Genomic DNA, 23023 nt, shown 5'->3' on the forward strand with positions numbered 1-23023 from the left:
AATAAAAAAAGGAAGGCCAAAGAAAAAAAAGAAAGGCCAAAGAAAAAAAGAAAAAGAAAAAAAAGGGGGCAATGTTACTATCTTTTTTCCACCCTTGTGCTTCAAAGTAGCACCATGTTCTTCATATAGAGAGTCTCATATGTTGTCACTTTCATATACAGTGGGAATTTTTCATTGTAGAACTTGGCTTGTATATTCCTACAATGGGCTTCCTCGCATGCCCTAGCTCTTCGTGAGCAAGCAAGTTGGATGCACACCCACTAGTTTCTTTTGTTGAGCTTTCACACATTTGTAGCTCTAGTGCATCCATTGCATGGCAATCCCTACTCCTCATGTTGACATCAATTGATGGGCATCTCCATAGCCCGTTGATTATCCTCGTCAATGTGAGACTTTCTCCTTTTTTGTCTTATCCACACAAACCCCATCATCATATTCTATTCCACCCATAGTGCTATGTCCATGGCTCACGCTCATGTATTGCGTGAAAGTTGAAAAAGTTTGAGATTATTTAAGTATGAAACAATTGCTTGGCTTGTCATCGGGGGTGTGCAAGATGGGAGCATTTTTGTGTGACGAAAATGAAGCATGACCTAACTATATGATTTTGTAGGGATGAAATTTCTTTAGCCATGTTATTTTGAGAAGACATGATTGCTTTGATTAGTATGCTTGAAGTATTACTATTTCTTATATCAATATGAACTTTTATTTTGAATCATTTGGATCTGAACATTCATGCCACAATAAAGAAAATTACATTGAGAATTATTCTAGGTAGCATTCCACATCAAAAATTCTGTTTTTATCATTTACCTACTCGAGGACGAGCAGGAATTAAGGTTGGGGATGCTTGATACGTCTCCAACGTATCTATATTTTTTGATTGTTCCATGCTATTATATTACCCGTTTTGGATGTTTATGGGCTTTACTTTACACTTTTATATCATTTTTGGGACTAACCTACTAACCGGAGGCCCAGCCCGAATTGCTGTTTTTTTGGCCTACTTTAGTGTTTCAAATAAAAGGAATATCAAACGGAGTCCAAACGGAATGACACCTTCGGGAGTGTGATTTTTGGAACAAGCGTGATCCAGAGGACTTGGAGTGGAAGTCAAGAAACAAGATAGGCGGCCAGGAGGGTGCCCGGTGCGCCCCCTACAGGTGGGGGCGCACCCCACACCCTCGTGGGCCCCTCGAGCATCCACCAGCCTATTCTTCCTCCTACATATACCCACGTACCCCGAAAACATCAAAAGCGACCACGAAAAACTATTTCCACCGCCGTAACCTTCTGTATCGAGATCCCATCTTGGAGCCTTCGTTGGTGCTCCATCGAAGGGGGAATCGATCGCGGAGGGCCTCTACATCATCCCCAAGGCCTCTCCGATGAGTTGTAAGTAGTTCACCACAGACCTTCGGGTCCATAGTTATTAGCTAGATGGCTTCTTCTCTCTCTTTGAATCTCAATATACCAAGTTCTCCTCGATCTTCTTGGAGATCTATTCGATGTAACTCTTTTTGCGGTGTGTTTGTCGAGATCCGATGAATTGTGGGTTTATGATCAAGTTTATCTATGAGAAATATTTGAATCTCCTCTGAATTCTTTTATGTGTGATTAAGTTATCTTTGCAAGTCTCTTCGAATTATCAGTTTGGTTTGGCCTACTAGATTGATCTTTCTTGCAATGGGAGAAGTGCTTAGTTTTGGGTTCAATCTTGTGGTGTCCTTTCCCAGTGACAACAGGGGCAGCAAGGTACATATTGTATTGTTGCCATCGAGGATAAAAGGATGGGGTTTATATCATATTGCATGAGTTTATCCCTCTACATCATGTCATCTTTCTTAATGCATTACTCTGTTCTTTATGAACTTAATACTCTAGATGCATGCTGGATAGCGGTCAATGTGTGGAGTAATAGTAGTAGATGCAGGAAGGAGTCGGTCTACTTGTCACGGACGTGATGCCTATATACATGATCATGCCTAGATAATCTCATAATTATTCGCTTTTTTATCAATTGCTCGACAGTAATTTGTTCACCCACTATAATACTTATGCTATATTGAGAGAAGTCACTAGTGAACCTATGGCCCCCGGGTCTATCTCTTATCATATAAGCTTTCTATCTACTTTTATTTGCATCTTTAGTTTTCCAATCTATATTATAGAATACCAAAAATATATTTATCTTATCATATTATCTCTATCATATCTCACTTTTGCAAGTGGCCTTGAAGGGATTGACAACCCCTTTATTGTGTTGGTTGCGAGTTCTTATTTGTTTGTGTAGGTGCGTGGGACTTTTGAGGAGCCTCCTACTGGATTGATACCTTGGTTCTCAAAAACTAAGGGAAATACTTACGCTACTATTGTTGCATCACCCTTTCCTCTTCAGGCCTCGTTTGTTTAGCATGGATTGGAGGGGTTTGCAGAGGATAAACCCCGCGAGGCCCAAAATCCCCGCAAATACCTGTTGGCCCATTTGGTAGCCACGGTTTGGACGGCCCAATCCCCTCCATTCCCTTTCGACCCACCTGTTCCCACGTGGTTCAGAACCCTCGAGGCCCCCCTCGAGGATTTGGTCGCCCGCCTCACGCCGCCGCCGACTCCTCCCGACCCGAGACGCCGCCGCCGACTCCTCCCAAGACGCCGCCGCCGACTCCTCCCCAATACGCCGCGCCGCTCGACGCCGGCGATCTCCTCCGACATAAGTCGTCGTCTCCCCTCCCCTCCCCCCTCCTCTCCCGGGAGAAGTCTTTGCCGTGGCTGCCACCTCCCGCAGCCCTCCGTCCGCCTCGTCCTCACCGGCGAGCACGCCAAGAACGGCGTATCCTACCCTAACCCTACCTGGCTAGCTCGCCAAGGACGGCGTCCTCTTCTAGCCCCTCTTATACCCTAATCGTAGCTCGTCTGATGCATCTAAGGGGATAAAAGGAGAGGAGCGGCGTCCCTTTTTTCTTTTTTTTGCATGGGAAGCGTGCGGACGCCATTGTACATGATAGTTGTTCAGCCATCATCTCAAGCCAGATGTTGGAGAGCAAAGAAATAAATGAGTATCCAGGGAGGAGAGGAGTTGAGACTTGTAGTAGTAACTTGTTAAGATAGCAAGAAAGAAGCATGCACAAACTAGGTACATTTTAGATTCATCTCATCATCATTATGTAACTTGAGACTTTGGATTTCATAATTGGTTGTGGATGCTGGGTAAGCTCAATGTCAGTGCTCTTCTGTCAACTCGCATGCTGCGTACTCCCCTCATAATGTGAGATATTTTCCTATGTAGTCTTTCCATATTATAGCAAGGGTGCGGGTACTCTGAATTGCTCTTTGCACAAAGGAAAAGCTATCTAGATGACATACCACATCTGAACAGATGTCTTCCATGCTACTTTTTTAGCAGCAGAGATAAATAAGAGCCTGTGATGGTGATTTCTGGACCGTGTGAATTGTATTAGTGATGGTGATGGTGATGGTCTGATGTTGTAACTGTTATCCGTATGTGCGGTGAGCCTGTGACCATGGACAGCACAAGTTACAAGTCTAATTTCTGTGCACTTTTAGTGAAGCAAATAGTCCTCTAGCTAGCTAGCTAACTTGGTCTTGTATTGATGGTATCACGCAGATTGGTTCTTATTTCTGTCATTCATTTATTATCTAGCTAGCTAGCATTTCCATTGAACTGAATCTATGTAATGGACCTTGCTAACTTGTTCTCCCTCCATGGACTTGCAGCCTCTTCCATGCTCAACCACCATCAGCCTCCTTAACCCTGACCGAAGAGCTGGCCTTTTCCCCGGTAAGATGTAACTTTTGGTTAATTCTCCGTGAGTGTTGGTGGAACAATTTAGTAGGGATGTTTGTTTCTATAGTATATATGAATGATTGTGTGTCATCTTACATGCTGCTGGTATGTTCTTATTTTGACAGAGGCCTGCTGCTTGGATTCTTGTTGGGGTGGACGAGTTGCCTCCATCTTGGGATCCAGTTGTCACGCCTAAATTCGGTAATATACACCAACTTTTTGGCCTCTTGACCTTATTACTATCATGTCTTAACCGAAGTACTATATCCTACTTGATGGCTCTTGTAGTCTTACTATGTATGTATGTCTTATTAATAATTTGCTTCAAGTCAAGTAAACCATGAAATGTAGTTCTTATTTGTTGCTTCCCGATTCTAGTTTTAGTGCCGAGATGAACTCCGAGATTATCGATCGAATTAGGAAGAGGAGAAGCGAGGATGATGAAGATATGATGTCCTTTATTCTGCCCGTATTGCATCGAATGCGTAGTAGAGGGCCAATCGAGAGAACTCAGTGACATAGCTCCATCTTATATGGCAAGAAGCGGGTTGATGATATCCTTAGAGGCCATGTGAAGAATTGCCTAGTAGCTTATAGGATGGAGCCACGTATCTTCCGGCTTTGGCATCTTACCTTAGAAGAGAAAATCTGATATCGGATAAAAGAATTAAGGTGGAGGAGAAGTTAGCCTTTTTCTTGTACATGGTGTCTCACAACGCATCTTATGAAGATCTTCAGCTAGAATTTCAGCATAGTGGACAAACATGTTGGCACACTGCATTCAATCGAGAACCAAGTGAAACTTCCCGCAGCTGCCGCAGTTCTTCACAATATCATCAAAATGGAGAATGGTGACGAGACTTGGCTTGACAACCAGCCCGATAACATAGCGCCAAATGTTTTTGTTGATCTCCCGAATGGCGACGAGAATAACTATGGGAACAACGACTTAGGGAACACTCTAAGGGATGAAATAGTAATGCAAATGTGGGAAAACTTGATGACTGTAAGTTCTAGTGTAGTGCATTTTGTCTTTGCAAAACTTGATGACTTGTATTCCATTCTTTTGTAATCAATCTTATTTTTGAGCAGTCTAAGTTTGATAAATCATTTCTTTTATATATACAGTCGTGGCCAGAAATAGCCAAGTTCCAGAATAAGCCCTTTCCCCTCTACGATAAGCTTGGTGATCTGTATGATGGTGAGTTACTAAGTTGAATGGATTTTAATTTCCTCTCTTTTTGTTGACCTTTATAATGAATTTTCATTTCATTGTTGTGTGGCCTTGAATGATAACTTGGGTGTTTGTGCAGGGCATATAGCAGAAGGTAACTTCAATTTCACATCAACTGAGGTTACAGAAGTGAGTGATGGTGATCTCGAAGTTGAAAGAGAGAAGACTTCTTTCTCTTTTGACCTAAATCAATACGGTGATGATTTACACATGTATGATGATCCAAGAGATGCCGCCCCAAGTGATGGTCCAAGTGATGCTGCCCCAAGTGATGGTCCCAGAGGTGCTGCCCCAAGTGATGGTCCAAGAGGTGCTGCCCCAAGTGATGGTTCAAGAGATGCCACACAAAGAGGTGGTGTTGCTACTTCAAATAACAAGCATGTGAAGGAATCAAAGAAGGGTAAGAAGCGTGATGATCCTATGGTGGAAGTGATGTCACAATATGTGGAGATAAAACAGAAGCAAGCGGAGGAGGAGTCTGCTCTATTGGCCGGGGCAAAAAATGCCCAAGAATTCTCCATCAGCAAGTGCATTGCTGTTTTGCACAAGATGGAAAGTATCCACCGCGATGAAAGAGCCACTGCCTACAAAGTGTTCAAAAGTGTTGAGAACCGTGAGATCTTTCTTAATTCTGCCGCCGAAGATGAAGAGAGTGTTGCAGTGTTTCTTCAGAGCGAAATGGCAGAATTGACTCAACATACTTAAGGTAAGCTACCTTGTTCCTATTAGCATCTGTATATTCTGGTCACTTCAGTTTTAGACTAGTTCTACCCAAAAAAAGAGGATACAATTGATGTGGATCCAAGAAAACTACCCTTGACCTTTTGATTCAAGGGTCTATATATATGTTAATTCATGATTAGCTCAACTAGCTTAGCTCTCGCGGCTGATTGCTTTGTGCAGGACGTACTATATAGCAGCTGCTGCTTTTTTTCCTTGTAAGAAGTATTAATATATGGTTGTTGGTCGCTTTTGTAGTTTGCATGATTTTCTTGGAATATTATTGTACACTGAATTTGTACATGGAAAATGAATTTGGTCTTGTCCCAGCTTCTAATGAGTAAAATGAATTTGTACATGGAAAATTTCTTTGCTACTCCAGAGTGTGTACACTGAAAATTTGATACCATTGTACACCGAAAATCAAGAGTACAAATTTGCCTGCTTGATCTTGCTCCTTGCTTGCTTGCTGTTAGAACAAAACAGGAGTAGTATTGAACTTCAATAAAATTGTTGATCTTGTGTACAAATGCCATTAAATCAGGAGTAGGATTTTCTGTAGCTCCAATATAAATTCAGTATTGCTGTAGCTTGTATTTGGCTGTGCAGTGTTATCTGTATTGCTTGTATTAGTAGTACCATCTGTATTGTTTGGAGTACTCCTGTTTGCTTGCTGCGCACCTACAAAAAGAAAATGAAGAAAAAATCAAATTAATGTTGCTTGCTGGAAACTTTGCTTTAATATATACAGCTTGTTTCTTGCTAGCAGTACAATGCTCCTACTACAAGTACAATACTCCTTGCTTGTTCTATTCCTGAAACTTGCTGTACTACATGCCTACTTATGTTCCAGAAGGCACTCTAATGTTCATCTAGCAAAACTTATAGTTATAAGTTATTCTGAAGGCACTCTAATATTCATCTCTTTTTGTTTCATCAGGTTCTCAAGCACCAAAAGAAGCAACAATAAACAAGCTGGAGGGATAACTTTCTCTCAGATTCTCAAAGATAAATGATCATGACACCAAAAGATTGATATATCTTTGCTGCAAAATTATATTGGGGCTATGATGAATTGTTGTTGCTGTGAAAGATCATATTGTCATGATAAATTATGATTCCTGGGATTTGGGATTCGAAGTCATGTTGTTATGATAAATTATGATGTTGTTGTGATGATATATTGATTTTGAGTCATGCAAAATTATGTTGCTGCTAGGAAAAACTACTGCTAAATTATTCCCCTCTAGCAGTTTTTCTCATTTTTATTAGGTGGCCTTTACAATTCTGTAGCAAGGATATAAGGGAGTTAGTTACATTGTAAAAATTGAATTTTTAGATGATCTACACCATGTTATGTCAATTTGACAAACCCTGCCTACCAAACAGAAACTTTAAACGAAGAGGATTGGGGATGAAGGGGTTTTGGAAATTCAAGGGGTTTTGAGGGGATTGGGTGGAAGGGAGGGATTCACCAAATCCTCCCAAATCCCCGCCTCTGAAATCCTCCCAAATCCCTTTGTGCCAAACGAGGCCTCAAGGAAAACCAACGCAAGCTCAAGACGTAGCAGCGCCTACGGTCGAAACGGGGTCTTGTTCATCCATCGTCTACTGCCTGGCTGCAGCTTCCACCTGCTACTGTTCATCCACCGTCGACTTCCTCCAACCTCCACCTGCTATTGTTCATCCATCATAGACTTCCTCCAGCCTCCACCAGCTAATGTTCATCCACGGGGTCCTGTTCATCCAGCCTCCACTGGCTACTGCTCAACCAGCCCTCCACGGGGTCCTGTTCATCAACCGGCCACCGGCTACTGTTCATGGAGCCTCCACGGGGTCATGTTCATCCACCCTCCACCGACCTCCTCTATCGGGGTCATGTTCATCCAACTGCAACGGCCTACTACCACCATGGGGTCATGTTCATCCAACCGCCACCGAGAACTATTCTTCCAAACCCAACCACATATGCCTCGACTCGTTCAACCAACCCCCACGTTCACTATTCATCAAGAGGCAGCAGGTTCAATCAGCTTTAGTTAGCAGCAGTAATGAAGGAATCCCTCAATCGGGTTCAGTTAACAACAACGGATCGATCGGGGTTCAGTAACGTAGCTAGTGCAATCGCTCGGGTTCAGTTAGAGCCCAACGCCTCGCTTGGGTTCAGTTAGAGCGCAACGCCTCGCACACATGCGCGTACGTGTACAAGAGAAACGCGCAAACCTCCATGCATCGCTCGGCTCCGACCACCCACCATAATAGGGAAATCCCTGAAATTTTCCTCGCCCTCGCTTCTACCATGGTTTTTCCCATCATGGACGGCCCAAAGAATGTCATGCAGGTGCGTCTCCGTCCCGCCCAGGACGAAAAGCCATTTTCTGTCCTAATTTCTTGTCATAGAAGTAGGAGCCCGCCAAATATATGATGATACCGGGTTTTGTCAGAATTATCGTCATAGAAGTGTCATAAGCATGACAGGAAAAAATCGTTTAGCCCAAAATGTCACGGATGTGTCTTTTTTTTGTAGTGGTAGCACATGATATTCTTACATACAGGAGAATATGAGGTCCTCCTTCATCTTAGATGCTACGGTAATACGAGCTTCGAGGTTGTTGGATATGGGATCCAAGGACATGTGAGTAGTTTTTGTACAAATTGTGTGCAATTCTCAAACTCATTAAGGTTTCCTGTAAAGATATTAAGACATCATGTGAGCTGTTATATCTCAGATCTACAAGGTCCAAGCAACTCGTATCATCATATAGCATCTAAGGTGTGGGGGCACATGATATTCTCCCGGGGAGGGAGGTGCACAACCAATCAGTGTTTGGGAGGGTGGGGACAAATATAATGTTCAAAAAATATAGTCTAAACAATACTAAGCAGAGCTTCACAATTTTATCTAAGGTAGAGGGGTTAACCCCCAACAATCTACATAGCTCTGCCTATGCAAGAGGTGTAGTGCTAGCGTCTATGTGTGAGAGAGACGACGCGAGAAAGCGAGGTCAATCGAGTTATTTATAGAGGGAGAGATCAAGGGAGTGTGGCCTAGCGTACACTCAAATGTTAAAGGCAATACACCAAGATATTGTGCAGTGAAGCTGTGGTGAGGGCTGGAGGGAGATATTTACCGAGAGAGTGATCTACATAGACTTTGTGTGTGCGCGCACGGTCAAGGTGTTTTACAAAGGCAACACATGTGTCTTGAGAGAGAGAGAGAGAGAGAGAGAGCATTTGTACTGGAGGGCACAACGAGGTTGTGTGTGAGAAATACATTTGTTGAGAGTGTGAGGGCGAGAATCACATAAATGGAGATTGAAATAATGATCCCTTTAATTCAAGAACTTATCATAAATCACCGAGCCTTTTGGAATAACCAGTAATTTGCAAGGAAAATACGGGCATTGTAATACATACAGATTTGTTCGGCAATTTAAAGATTCCTTTCATATTCTCGAATGGTAGGAGCCAACGGCGTACCAGCCAGACCCGAGCTTGTGTTGATCCTCAAAAAAGAAAAAAGAAATCGGGCTCGTGTCTTTCTGCTGGAGTGTGTGGTACACACATTAGCCAACCCCAACCACTCGAGCCTCCATGTTTCAAGTCGAAATATTTGGCGGTCAAAATTCCAGCCCTAGGAAATTCCCCTCATATCCCCAGTCCATAATGACTACTGATGAACAATGGAGGGATGCTTTAGTAACTAGACAATGTTACCTACCGTGCCAAGCACAGTTCAATTCCCTCAGTCGCCGCTACCAAAGGTCACCCATCAACTCCATTGCCTAGTACTAATAGGAGTACTACACCGGGACAAGCACAGAATTGAGCCCCGTGTGTTCGTCCCTAGTACTCGAGTTAATATATGAGGCAATGCACTGGTACGAAGGGATTATCCTTTTACTTTGCATATATAACTTGTCTGAAGTCTAACTAAGCAAAATGTTTGACCAAATCCTTTCTTAAGAAATATTAACATCTACAACAGTAAAGATGTATTGCTTGAAAATTTATTGCGTGATGCAGGTTACAATATTGTTTTGATTCCTGGATTTTAAATTTCAGAAAATTCATAAGTGACCTAAATTTCATGAAACTGAGCATGATCTCATGATATGGCACAAATATGTTGTCGTAATTTTTTTTGTTCAATTTTAGACAAGCTACTTATGAAAAGTTGCACAAATGAAGAGCCAAGGTATTTTGGAACAAAGACATGTCATGTTAACGCGAACGCTTTCACTATTCAAACCGTGGGCGTTTACATGCCGCCACAAGTCCCGCTTCTCATCGGTAGGTGTCATCTGAGCAAGCGTGTAAGTCGACCAGAGGCGCGCGAGCAGACCGTTGCGCCGGCTGAATGGGAAGCGTGCGAGCAAGCCGTTGTGCAGGCTCACCGGGAGGCGAGCCCTTTGACCAGGCTCTGCCGCCCACCTTTGTTCCAACTGCCCCCACTTTTAATGGCGCCCACCGCAGTTTAAAATCACCCATGCACTACCCAGTATTGCTACAATATTCTCTCTTCCTATCTGATTCTCCTATCATCTACCTCCAACCAGGCTGACCTAATCGTATGCCATGCCACATCATGATGGTATGTCCTTAGTCTTCCAGTTTCCTGAGGAAGACACCCGGTCGGAGTCTCAAGAACATAAGGCGCTTTGGGACAAGCTTGAACTGGCCTTGCAGGAAGACGTCGCACATGTCCCCGCTCCCGTTCCGGCTCCCGTCACCCCAACTGCACCAATGCCCATCCCTGTGGCATTGATGCGCTGGGAGCCGCACATTGTCACCGAGCTTGATGCCACGGGGTTCCACAAGGTCCCCACCGACTTTCATGTGCCCATGCACCTGCAAGCGCATGCGCCTAGGCATGCACTAACGCGTGCGCCCGTACCGGTGCTCGTGCACATGAATGTCTCCGTCGCGTCGTTGCTAGCGCCTGTGCTTGCAAGGGTGCCAATGCCCCCTCAGTGGCATGGACCGCCGCCGTCGACCACTTCCTTGCACCAACGCCAGTCACCGTCCTCCCGCCAGTTGACTCGCTCCTGGAGACTGAAGTCCAGAACATTTTGGCCTTCCTTGAAGCTAGGGCCAACATCCAGGAGTACGCCAACAACGACGCAAGACGCCGCCATCGTCATCGTTGTTGATCAGTGGCCCGACAACACACATGCACGGCAGAGGAGCCGCTTCCCACCGCAAGACGCCCACGCCGCCATCGCATAATCTAATTTTTCCATGAAAAACATTTGGATTGCCATGCTAAAATCTAAACATTTGGGATTTATCATTTCCGTTTATTTTAGTTCGATCGTCGTATGAATGTAAATTCGGAGTCAGACTAAATGAAATCTATGGTTTGATTGATTGAATGTTTTGCTAGAGCCGTATCAAATTAAATATAAAACATCATCAAGCCACATGTATTCCTTCTCATTGCAAACATTTCACATTAAATACCTTGCCAATTCCAAATATTTTTTTAGGGAAGTCAATTCCAAATACTTGTAGGGCGTGACCAGTCCCCTTGTTCGAGCACTAGGAGATACATCTATTTATCCACACATTTAATTATTACGGAGTGGTAGACAAATAGTACTACAACTAGCCTAACTTGTCCGTCACATAACGATTGTTCCTAAACTTGTTACATGTATAATACTATTAATATGTGAAACTGGTGCCGTAACTTGTGAACGCATCCAGATATGGTCAACGGCAGCATTGCCCGCACGTTCTTCGTCTTTGCCCGTGCGTCTAAACATAGAAGGGAAGGAGAGAGAGAGAGAGAGAGAGAGAGAGAGAGAGAGAGAGAGTAGACATGGAACCCACCAGTAAGTGAAGGCGAATAGTACGTGCTAATGAGCCGGTCCCACTAATGTACTATTATCCATTAAATAGGTTGTGGTAATATAAAAACATTATGTCAACAAAGGGGGGTACAACAAACGTTGCCTATTGACGTGCGGCTTGAAGGCCCTGGTCGCATGTTTGATCCTCGTCCTTTTTCATTTTAAATTTTTAATTTATATATGGGTCCAAATTTGTTCCATAACAGGTGGCACTACATGAATTAGACACTTTGCCGTCTGCCATTGCTGACGGCAAAGGCATGCCTGGCGGACGGCAAAGGCCTTTGTCGTCAGCCAGCAGACGGCAACAGGTCCGGCTAAATAAACTACGGCAAAGGCCTCTTTGTCGTCTACTGGCAGACAGCAAAGAGCCTGGATGGCACACGTGGCAGCTTAGGTCTGTTAAGGGGTTAACGACGTGCTTTGTCGTCAGCTAGCACATGACAAACATCTTTGCATCTTTGCCATCTGGGGGCGAACGGCAAAGATTGTTGGTTTTTGGGTTCCGCAAACCCTTGGTAGGTTCGAACTCTGGGGTGCGTGCGGAGATCTCAACCTACCCAGCCTGCCTACCCGTGATCCTCACAGCCTAGCGCGTTGAGCTCAAAGGGACAGAGAGACACAACAGTTTATCCTGGTTCGGGCCACCTTGTAGTGTAATACCCTACTCCACCTTTGTGGTGGATTGCCTCGAGGGGTTGAGGATGAACTAGTACAGTGGATGAACAGCCTCAGGAGGTGAGGTGTTCTTGAGCTCAAGTTAGCTGGTGAGATGGCGAGGGAGGAATGGATTTGATCCCCCTCTATGGTGGTGGCTAAGCCCTATTTATAGTGGACTTGGTCCTCTTCCCAAATGTTGGCGGGAAGGGATCCCACAACGGCCGGATTTGAAGGGAGAGAATAAGTACATCCTATCCTGACTGAAGTGGACTTCGCCTGCAAAAGCCTCTGGTCGTGACGCTCCGGTGGGCTCGGTGATGACCTACGTCCTGCCGTCCTGGTGGTCTTGGTCTTGTTGCACCAGAATGGAAACCTTTGGTTGATTCCTCGGGACTCCACACCAGTTGCTTGCCTCCCTTGCACCAAAGAAGAAACTGGTACTCTGCTCCCGCTGGCGCCCGCCTAGCCTTGGTCGTCACGACTCGCGTCAGCTGAGCCTCGTGAGGTGCTCCTTGCATGGAAATCTCCGCTCCTCGGGAGCCATCCTGGGGAAGCTGATCCCCCTGGAGGTCTTGGTGTTGTCCGCCTCGCGAGGCTTGACCCCTCGCGAGGGTCTTGAGTTGTCGATGCTGAAGCTGGGTCATACCAGGCCGTCGATGGAGCCACACCGTGGGTCGCAGGCAGGAAAGTTTGGGTACCCCCATATCTAGAACACCGACAGTAGCCCCCGGGCCCAAGGCACGCTCGGACTTGGCTTCTAGTCGAAGCCAAAGGGCAAGTGCAAAGCACCGAGGGCCCTAACCACCTGTGGCCTTGGACGACGCATGGAGATTGATGGGACGTGGGCATCTCACTTCCCCATGCTGCCTCAGCAACTGTACGACTTGACGAGTCGATGCTGCATGCAGGGGATCATCATTGTGCGAGGTTGTGGAGGCCGGCGGTTGGCCTCCCTCTTGCTATAAATGAGGGGGAGCAGATCCCCCCCTTCTCATCTCTTCCTCTGTCTTCTTGCTGCTCGTCTCTTCTTCTTCTCCACCTTGCTATAGCATCCATGGCGCCGACGAGGAGGCTCTCTGCTGCTGAGAAGTGGAAGGCTCCCAAGGAGGGGCAGGCTTCTCCTCCGCCCAATGGGGGTTGCGGCCATCCCCGCAAGCATGCCGCGACCTCGGCGGCGGCCCCCAAGGGGCGCGAGCACGCATCTCCAAGGGTCGGCGTCTCCCTTGGCATCCGTGGTGGTGCTTCTTCTCGTGGCGGGGGTCACCGCCCCCGGGGCAGCCCCACGACGAAGGGAGGCGCGCTGTGGTTGCACGCCCTCCTCGATCGCGCTTCTCCTTGCTAGACATGCTCCCAGAGTTTGTGGATTGGTCGGAGAGGCCCGCCGGCACCTCGTTCTGGCTCTTGCGCTTCTTCTCCGATGAACTGCCGTCCTCGGGGCTCGACGGCCTCTGGCTGCAGGCCGACGGCTGTTGCAGCAGGGCCTCGTGGGTGGGGGCTGAGGTCGCCGCCACAGGCAGCATGGTCCTGACCCTTGGCTGGCAAGCGTTCGCCCGTGCATGAGGCTTGAGTGGGAGGTGCACCCTCCACTTCAAGTACGACGACCTTGTGACCCTCTTCCCGAGGGTGTTCAGGGAGGACGGCCGCTGTGTGGGGTGCTTCCCAGAAGACGGCAGTAATAATGAGCTTGGCCTTGATGTCGGCCGCACCAGTGGCGGGGTTGAGCTTGGCCTTGACAACGTCCACTCCTCCTCCCGCAGTGGCAGCTCTTCCTTGGGCGAGAGATCGAGCAGCGGCGGCTACGATCGACCTCCGTGCTGTTGAGCTTGGATCGAGGGAGGCAGCGGATCATCTCACTGCCTGGTCCCGGTGAAGTAGGAGGAGCCCGGCCTGAGCTTTGGGCTGCCGAACTTGGACTCAAGACCTGCCGCGGCCCTACGGGCCACTTTTGTTTGACCTTTCCTTTCTTCTGCAATTTTGAAAAAAGTAGGGTGCCCTGCTGGGGTGTGTAATGAACTATGGCAGTTATGCCCTTTTATGCTATGCTTATTATCTTAATGATCTGCCATGATGTCTGTATTCTAGGTAGGCAAGGGTAGGATAACTTAGCTTGACATGTTTGCGGTAGCTTCCTGCTACGTCTTGAGCTTGCGTTGCTTTTCCTTGAAGAGGAAAGGGTGATGCGGCAATAGTAGCGTAAGTATTTCTCTCAGTTTTTGAGAACCAAGGTATCAATCCAGTAGGAGACTCCTCAAAAGTCCCATGCACCTACACAAACAAACAAAGAACTCGCAACCAACGCAATAAAGGGGTTGTCAATCCCTTCACGGCCACTTGCGAAAGTGAGATCTAATAGAGATAATATGATAAGATAAATATATTTTTGGTATTTTATAATATAGATGCAAAAAGTAAAGATGCAAATAAAAGTAGATTGGAAGCAAATATGATAAAAGATAGACCCGGGGGGCATATGTTTCACTAGAGGCTTCTCTCAAGATAGCATAAGTGTTATGGTGGGTGAACAAATTACTGTCGAGCAATTGATAGAAAAGTGAATAATTATGAGATTATCTAGGCATGATCATGTATATAGGCATCACGTCCGCGACAAGTAGACCGACTCCTACCTGCATCTACTACTATTACTCCACACATCGACCAACTCCTGCCTGCATCTAGAGTATTAAGTTCATAAGAACAGAGTAACGCCTTAAGCAAGATGACATGATGTAGAGGGATAAACTCATGCAATATGATATAAAGCCCATCTTTTTGTCCTCGATGGCAACAATACAATACGTGCCTTGCAACCCTTTCTGTCACTCGGTAAGGACACCGCAAGATTGAACCCAAAGCTAAGCACTTCTCCCATGGCAAGAAAGATCAATCTAGTAGGCCAAACCAGACTCATAATTCAAAGAGACTTGCAAAGATAACTCAATCATACATAAAAGAATTCAGAGGAGATTCAAATATTTCTCATAGATAAACTTGATCATAAACCCACAATTCATCGGATCTCGACAAACACACCACAAAAAGAGTTTACATCGAATAGATCTCCACAAGAGAGGGGGAGAACATTGTATTGAGATCCAAAAAGAGAGAAGAAGCCATCTAGATAATAACTATGGACCCGAAGGTCGGTGGTAAACTACTCACAACTCATCAGAGGGGCTATGGTGTTGATGTAGAAGCCCTCCATGGTCGATTCCCCCTGCGGTGGAGCGTCGGCGAAGGCTCCAAGATGGGATCTCACGGATATAGAAGGTTACGGTGGTGGAAATTGTGTTTCATTGGCTCCCTGGATGTTTTTGGGGTACGTAGGCTTATATAGGAGGAAGAAGTACGTCGGTGGTCACCCGAGGGGCCCACGAGACAGGGGGCGCGCCCTATAGGGGGGCGCCCTACCCTCTCGTGGCCACCTCGGCTGCTTCTTGACTTGCACTCCAAGTCCTCTGGATCACGTTCGTTCCAAAAATCATGCTCCCGAAGGTTTCATTCCGTTTGGACTCCGTTTGATATTCCTTTTCTTCGAAATACTGAAATAGGCAAAAAAACAGCAATACGGGCTGGGCCTCCGGTTAGTAGGTTAGTCCCAAAAATGATATAAATATGTAAAATAAAGCCCATAAACATCCAAAAGGGGTATATAAAAGCATGGAACAATCAAAAATTATAGATACGTTGGAGATGTATCAAGCATCCCCAAGCTTAATTCCTGCTCGTCCTCAAGTAGGTAAATGATAAAAACAGAATTTTTGATGTGGAATGCTACCTAGCATAATTCTCAATGTAATTTTCTTTATTGGGGCATGAATGTTCAGATCCAAATGATTCAAAATAAAAGTTCATATGGACATAAGAAATAGTGATACTTCAAGCATACTAATCAAAGTAATCATGTCTTGTCAAAATAACATGGCCAAAGAAAGTTATCCCTACAAAATCATATAGTCTGGTTGTTGCTCTATCTTCATCACACAAAGTATTTAATCATGCACAACCCCGATGACAAGCCAAGCAATTGTTTCATACTTTAATAATCTCAAACTTTTTCAACTTTCACGCAATACATGAGCGTGAGCCATGGACATAGCACTATATGTGGAATAGAATGGTGGTTGTGGAGAAGACAAAAAGGAGAAGATAGTCTCACATCAACTAGGCATATCAACGGGCTATGGAGATGCCCATTAATAGATATCAATGTGAGTGAGTAGGGATCGCCATGCAACGGATGCACTAGAGCTATAAATATATGAAAGCTCAACAAAAGAAACTAAGTGGGTGTGCATCCAACTTGCTTGCTAACAAATACCTAGGGCATTTTGAGGAAGCCCATCATTGGAATATACAAGCCAAGTTCTATAATGAAAAATTCCCACTAGTATATAAAAGTGATAACATAGGAGACTCTCTATCATGAAGATCATGGTGCTAATTTAAAGCACAAGTGTGGAAAAAGAGATAGTAGCATTGTCCCTTCTCTCTTTTTCTCTCATTTTCTTTTTTTATATTTTTTATTTTTTCCTTTTCTATTTTTTTCTTTGGCCTTTCTCTTTTTTTGGCCTTTCTCTTTTTTTTCTTTTTTTTTGTAAAATCCGAAGTCTCATCCCGACTTGTGGGGGGATCATAGTCTTCATCATCCTTTCCTCACTGAGATAATGCTATAATTAATGAAGATAGTCACACTTTTATGGATTTACAACTCAAAGCTAGAACAAGATATGACTCTATATGAATGCCTCCGGCGGTGTACCGGGATATGCAATGAATCAAGAGTGACATGTATGAAAATTATGAAGATGGCCTTGCCACAAATACAATGTCAACTACATGATCATGCAAAGAGCAATATGACAAAAGTAATGTGTGTCATATGAACGGAACGGTGGAAAGTTGCATGGCAATATATCTCAGAATGGCTATGGAAATGCCATAATAGGTAGGTATGGTGGGTGTTTTGAGGAAGGTATATGGTGGGTGTATGGTACCGGCGAAAGTTTCGCGGCACAAGAGAGGCTACAATGGTGGAAGGGTGAGGGTGCGTATAATCGAGGGACTCAATATTAGTCAAAATAACTCATATACTTATTGCAAAAATCTAGAAGTCATCAAAAACAAAGTACTACGCGCATGCTCCTAGGGGGATAGATTGGTAGGAAAAGACCATCGCTCGTCCCCGACCGCCACTCTTAAGGAGGACAATCAATAAATAAAATTGTGTTCCAACTTCATCACAAAGCGGTTCACCATACGTGCATGCTACGGGAATCACAAACCTCAAAACAAGCATTTTTCATAATCACCTCAACTAGCATGACTTTAATATCACTACCTCCATATATCAAAAAAATTATCAAGTATCAAATTGACCATAGCATCCAATTCACTTTCTATGATAGTTTTTATTATACCCAACTTGGATGCTCATCATTCTAGGACCAAATTTGTAACCATAGCAAATACCATGCTGTTCTAAAAGACTCTCAAAATAATATAAGTGAAGCATGAGAGACTAGCAATTTCTTCAAAATTAAGCCACCGCCGTGCTCTAAAAGATATAAGTGAAGCACTAGAGCAAAAACTATCAAGCTCAAAAGATATAAGTGAAGCACATAGAGTATTCTAGCAAATTATAATCAAGTGGGCTTCTCCCTAAAGGTGTGTACAGCAATGATGATTGTGGTAAAATAAAAAGCAAAGACTAATATAATACATGATGCTCCAAGCAAAACACATATCATGTGGCGAATAAAAACATAGCTCCAAGTAAAGTTACCAATGAACAAAGACGAAAGAGGGGATGCCTTCCCGGGCATCCTCAAGCTTAGGCTTTTGGCTATACTTGAATATCTTGGGGTGCCATGGGCATCCCCAAGCTTAGGCTCTTGCCACTCCTTATTCCATAGTCCATAAAAGCTTTACCAAAAACTTGAAAACTTCACAACACAAAACTCAACATGAAATCTTATAAGCTCCGTTAGTGAAAGAAAACAAAACCACCACATAAGGTACTGTAATGAACTCATTCTTTATTTATTTTGGTGTTAAACCTACTGTATTCCAACTTCTCTATGGTTTATAAACTATTTTACTAGCCATAGATTCATCAAAATAAGCAAACAACACACGAAAAACAGAATCTGTTAAAAACAGAACAGTCTGTAGCAATCTGTAACTAACGCAAACTTCTGGAACTCTAAAAATCCTACCAAAATAGGAAGTCCTGTAAGATTTATCTATTGATCAACAGCAAAAAGAATCAACACAAAATCACGTTTCTGTGATTTAACAAAACTAAATTCGTGCGTGAAAAGTTTCTGTTCTTTCAGCAGAATCAAATCAACTATCATCATAGGTTATCCTATAGGTTCTACTTGGCACAAACACTAATTAAAAGATAAAAACACATCTAAACAGAAGGTAGGTGCAAGATTTATTACTAAACAGGAACAAAAACAAAAAACACAAATAAAATTGGGTTGCCTCCCAACTAGCGCTATCGTTTAACGCCCCTAGCTAGGCATAAAAGCGAAGATAGATCTAAGTAGTGCCATCTTTGGCACTTGGAAAGGAAAAAGAGGATCGCCTTTCAATGGCATTCATTCTTCTATTTAGGGTAAGCACATTTCCATTAATGGATGAAGTAAGATTAAGCACATTAAGGAATTTTGCATCTAGGCTAGACTTCATCTCTTTGATAATTTCATTTTGATAAAAGCACAAGAGAGTAGTTGATTCAACCTTATCATTCATAGGGTGCCCAAATATGGTTTTCATTTTTTCATAAGTATCTATAGCATCCCCTTCAAGAAAACCTTTTTAAAAAATAGAATCTAAAACTTGTTTGAAAGAAGCAGGCAAGCCAACATAGAAACTTTTTAAGTAAACTTCAATTTGAGATTGTGGCACATAGCTAGCCCGAATCCTAAATAACCTATCCCAAGCATATTTTAAAGACTCATCAAGTAAATAATGAAAAATTCCAGAGTCAGCCTCATCAAAATTATTTAAGCTCTCATTGGTGACCCCGGAGGGTCTTTCTATAGCATCATTATTCATGAGCTTAAAGAGGATAGAGGGGTTATCCAAGGTACTAGAACCTAGGAAAGGGCCCTTAGTTCTTTTTTATTCGGCCATGGCAACGGGAAGGCAAACGGAAAAGAGAGGAAAATATTGGGAAAGAGAGGGCGAATAAAATGGCAAGGGTGAAGTGGGGGAGAGGAAAACGAGAGGCAAATGGCAAATAATGTAAATGCGAGGGAGATGAGTTTGTGATGGGTACTTGGTATGTCTTGACTTGAGTGAAGACCTCCCCGGCAACGGCGCCAGAAATCCTTCTTGCTACGTCTTGAGCTTGCGTTGGTTTTCCTTGAAGAGGAAAGGGTGATGCGGAAATAGTAGCGTAAGTATTTCCCTCAATTTTTGAGAACCAAGGTATCAATCCAGTAGGAGGCTCCTCAAAAGTCCCACGCACCTACACAAACAAACAAAGAACTCGCAACCAACGCAATAAAGGGTTGTCAATCCCTTCACGGCCACTTGCGAAAGTGAGATCTAATAGAGATAATATGATAAGATAAATATATTTTTGGTATTTTATAATATATATGCAAAAAGTAAAGATGCAAATAAAAGTAGATTGGAAGCAAATATGATAAAAGATAGACCCGGGGGCCATAGGTTTCACTAGAGGCTTCTCTCAAGATAGCATAAGTATTATGGTGGGTGAACAAATTACCGTCGAGAAATTGATAGAAAAACGAATAATTATGAGATTATCTAGGCATAATCATGTATATAGGCATCACGTCCACGACAAGTAGACCGACTCCTGCCTGCATCTACTACTATTACTCCACACATCGACCAACTCCTGCCTGCATCTAGAGTATTAAGTTCATAAGAACAGAGTAACGCCTTAAGCAAGATGACATGATGTAGAGGGATAAACTCATGCAATATGATATAAACCCCATCTTTTTATCCTCGATGGCAACAATACAATACATGCCTTGCAACCCTTTTTGTCACTGGGTAAGGACACCGCAAGATTGAACCCAAAGCTAAGCACTTCTCCCATGGCAAGAAAGATCAATCTAGTAGGCTAAACCAAATTGATAATTCGAAGAGACTTGCAAAGATAACTCAATCATACATTAAAAGAATTCAGAGGAGATTCAAATATTTCTCATAGATAAACTTGATCATAAACCCACAATTCATCGGATCTCAACAAACACACCGCAAAAAGAGTTTACATTGAATAGATCTCCACAAGAGAGGGGGAGAACATTGTATTGAGATCCAAAAAGAGAGAAGAAGCCATCTAGCTAATAACTATGGACCCGAAGGTCAGTGGTAAACTAGTCACAACTCATCGGAGGGGCTATGGTGTTGATGTAGAAGCCCTCCATGGTCGATTCCCCCTCCGGTGGAGCGCCGGCGAAGGCTCCAAGATGGGATCTCGCGGATACAGAAGGTTACGGTGGTGGAAATTGTGTTTCATTGGCTCCCCGGATGTTTTCGGGGTACGTAGGCTTATATAGGAGGAAAAAGTACGTCGGTGGCCGCCCGAGGGGCCCATGAGACAGGGGCGCCCTACCCTCTCTTGGTCGCCTCGGCTGATTCTTGACTTGCACTCCAAGTCCTCTGGATCACGTTCGTTCCAAAAATCACGCTCCCGAAGGTTTCATTCCGTTTGGACTCCGTTTGATATTCCTTTTCTTCGAAATACTGAAATAGGCAAAAAAACAGCAATACGGGCTGGGCCTCTGGTTAGTAGGTTAGTCCCAAAAATGATATAAATGTGTAAAATAAAGCCCATAAACATCCAAAAGGGGTAATATAAAAGCATGGGACAATCAAAAATTATAGATACGTCGGAGATGTATCACTTCCCACCTCACGAGGGCGAGACCCTTGGCATCTGGCGAAGCCCCCATTCCTGTGACTCGGGAGGCGTTTAAGGCCTCGGGAGGCGTTGAAGATTTGTTGCAGAGACATTTAGAGAGAAAGAAAACCTATCGAGCACCTCAATCCTCCTTGCGCGAGCCCCTTGTCATAGGTTAGCCGTGACTTAATGCACCACGTCGTGCTGCCCGAGGGGCACAGACATGAGGTGGTGTTGGTGCTCGTGAGCTTGAGCGAGGGCTCCTCGCAAGGATAAAGCCAAATCATAGGGGCAACGGGGTTCGGCGAGGTGTGCTCGTGCGAGGGCGGGCCTGTACGCACACACCTTCCTAGCCCCCATGCGTGAGGCGTGCGAGGAAGAGCGACGGGCAACTGCCACATCTTCCTGGCCCAGGCTAAGAATGAACGAAACGAGAGGAGATAAAATCCAACTTGGCGAACCAAAGCATGAAAGCACCAATTCCATTAAAGATCGCTAAAAGATTGCGAAGCAACTTCAGAAAGCAAATGAACAGCCGCGTTCGGTACCTAGTCTAGTCTTCTCACCAGCACGGAGCTAAGTGCTGCCACTAGGACGTGGGAGGGAGCCCCTATGAGGCCCCAGGGCGGCTCTCAGGAGACTCCGGGGCGTGTACAGCCCCACTCATTATTACGTGAGTGAGTCACGAGCAGAGACCTTCACAGGCCAGAGCCTTGCTTCATGGGTAGAACTTCCAGAGGTGCTAGATGTTCTAGGCGTTCTGGATGGGGACCCCATCCTGTGTCCCCAGGCGCGCGGCGCCAGGCCTAGAGACACGGGCAATCCTAAACGGGCCCTCCCACATGGGAGAGAGCTTGTGCATCCCGTCCCTGGAGAACACCCGCCTCAGGACGAGGTCGACCACCTCCAAAGTCCTGGAGCGGACGTTGTGGCAGTGGTACCACTGCAGCGCCTGTTGGTACCTCGCCACTCAGAGCGAGGCTTGACGGCGGCATTCCTCCCCAGCACGAGATCCATCCCCCGCGTGGCATCCTGATGTGCCTCATCGAATGCCAGGACCCGCATGGAGCGATTCTTGACCTCATGTGGGAGAACCGCTTCAGCGCCATAAATGAGGAAGAATGGCGTCTCGCCCGTCGGCTTGGTCGCGGTGGTGCGGATGGACCACATCACGGGCTGAAGCTCGTCGAGCAAGCCCCTGCCTCATGCCTCAAGCTTCTTCTTGAAGGTCCTTGCCTTTAGGCCCCTCAAGACTTCTGTGTTGGCACGCTCAGCCTGGGCGTTGCTCCTGGGGTGTTCCACTGAGGCGTAGCATATCCGCGTTCCAAGGTTAGCATAGTTCTTTTTGAAAAGGTTGCTAGTGAACTGCGAGCCGTTGTCGGTGATGATGCGGTTAGGGACCCGAAACTGGCTCACGAGGCCTTTGATGAACTTGACGGCTGACCCAACTGGGATGGTGCGGAGGCTTCTACCTCCGCCCACTTGGCGAACTTGTCAATGGCGATGTAGAGGTAGCAGTAGCCCCCTGGCACTCGGGGAAATGGCCCCAAGATGTCCAGCCCCCAGACCGTTAATGGCCACATGAGCAGGATAGTCTGGAGGCCTTGCGTGGGCTGGTGGATCTTCTTGGCATGGAACTATCATGCTTCGCAGGAGCGCACCAGCTCAGTGGCATCATTGAGTGTTGTGGGCCAATAGAAGCCACTGTGGAACACCTTGCCCATGAGGGTGCGTGACGAAGAGTGGTGTCCACAGTCCCCACCCTGTATGTCTGCCAGCAGCTCGAGCCCCTGCTCTCTGGAGATGCATCACAGAGAAATATCATTGGGTCTTTTGTGGTACAACTA

The 23023-nt window shown here is 45.1% G+C and overlaps 1 protein-coding gene and 1 long non-coding RNA gene across 2 annotated transcripts; both read left to right on the forward strand.

The window, feature by feature from the left end:
* The first annotated feature begins 3552 nt into the window (after positions 1-3552).
* LOC123134295 (uncharacterized) lies at positions 3553-4421 on the forward strand. Its single transcript, XR_006465610.1, has 3 exons — positions 3553-3802; positions 3934-4009; positions 4187-4421. It is a non-coding gene; the product is annotated as an uncharacterized lncRNA (long non-coding RNA).
* A 228-nt stretch (positions 4422-4649) lies between these two features.
* On the forward strand, positions 4650-5747 carry LOC123139309 (uncharacterized). Its single transcript, XM_044559115.1, has 4 exons — positions 4650-4814; positions 4901-5009; positions 5122-5579; positions 5661-5747. The coding sequence occupies exons 1-4, from the start codon at positions 4650-4652 to the stop codon at positions 5745-5747; spliced, it is 819 nt and encodes a 272-aa protein (XP_044415050.1).
* Positions 5748-23023: the final 17276 nt, after the last annotated feature.

Source organism: Triticum aestivum, chromosome 6B (genome assembly GCF_018294505.1).
Source record: "Triticum aestivum cultivar Chinese Spring chromosome 6B, IWGSC CS RefSeq v2.1, whole genome shotgun sequence".
NCBI lineage: Eukaryota > Viridiplantae > Streptophyta > Magnoliopsida > Poales > Poaceae > Triticum > Triticum aestivum.

Bases quoted from the DNA above. Each gene is read 5' to 3' on its own strand.
- LOC123139309 (XM_044559115.1), top strand. From the start codon at position 4,650: ATGGAGAATGGTGACGAGACTTGGCTTGACAACCAGCCCGATAACATA. The intron at 4,815-4,900 runs GTAAGTTCTAGT...ATTTTTGAGCAG, and splicing joins TGTGGGAAAACTTGATGACT to TCTAAGTTTGATAAATCATT. The intron at 5,010-5,121 runs GTGAGTTACTAA...GTGTTTGTGCAG, and splicing joins GCTTGGTGATCTGTATGATG to GGCATATAGCAGAAGGTAAC.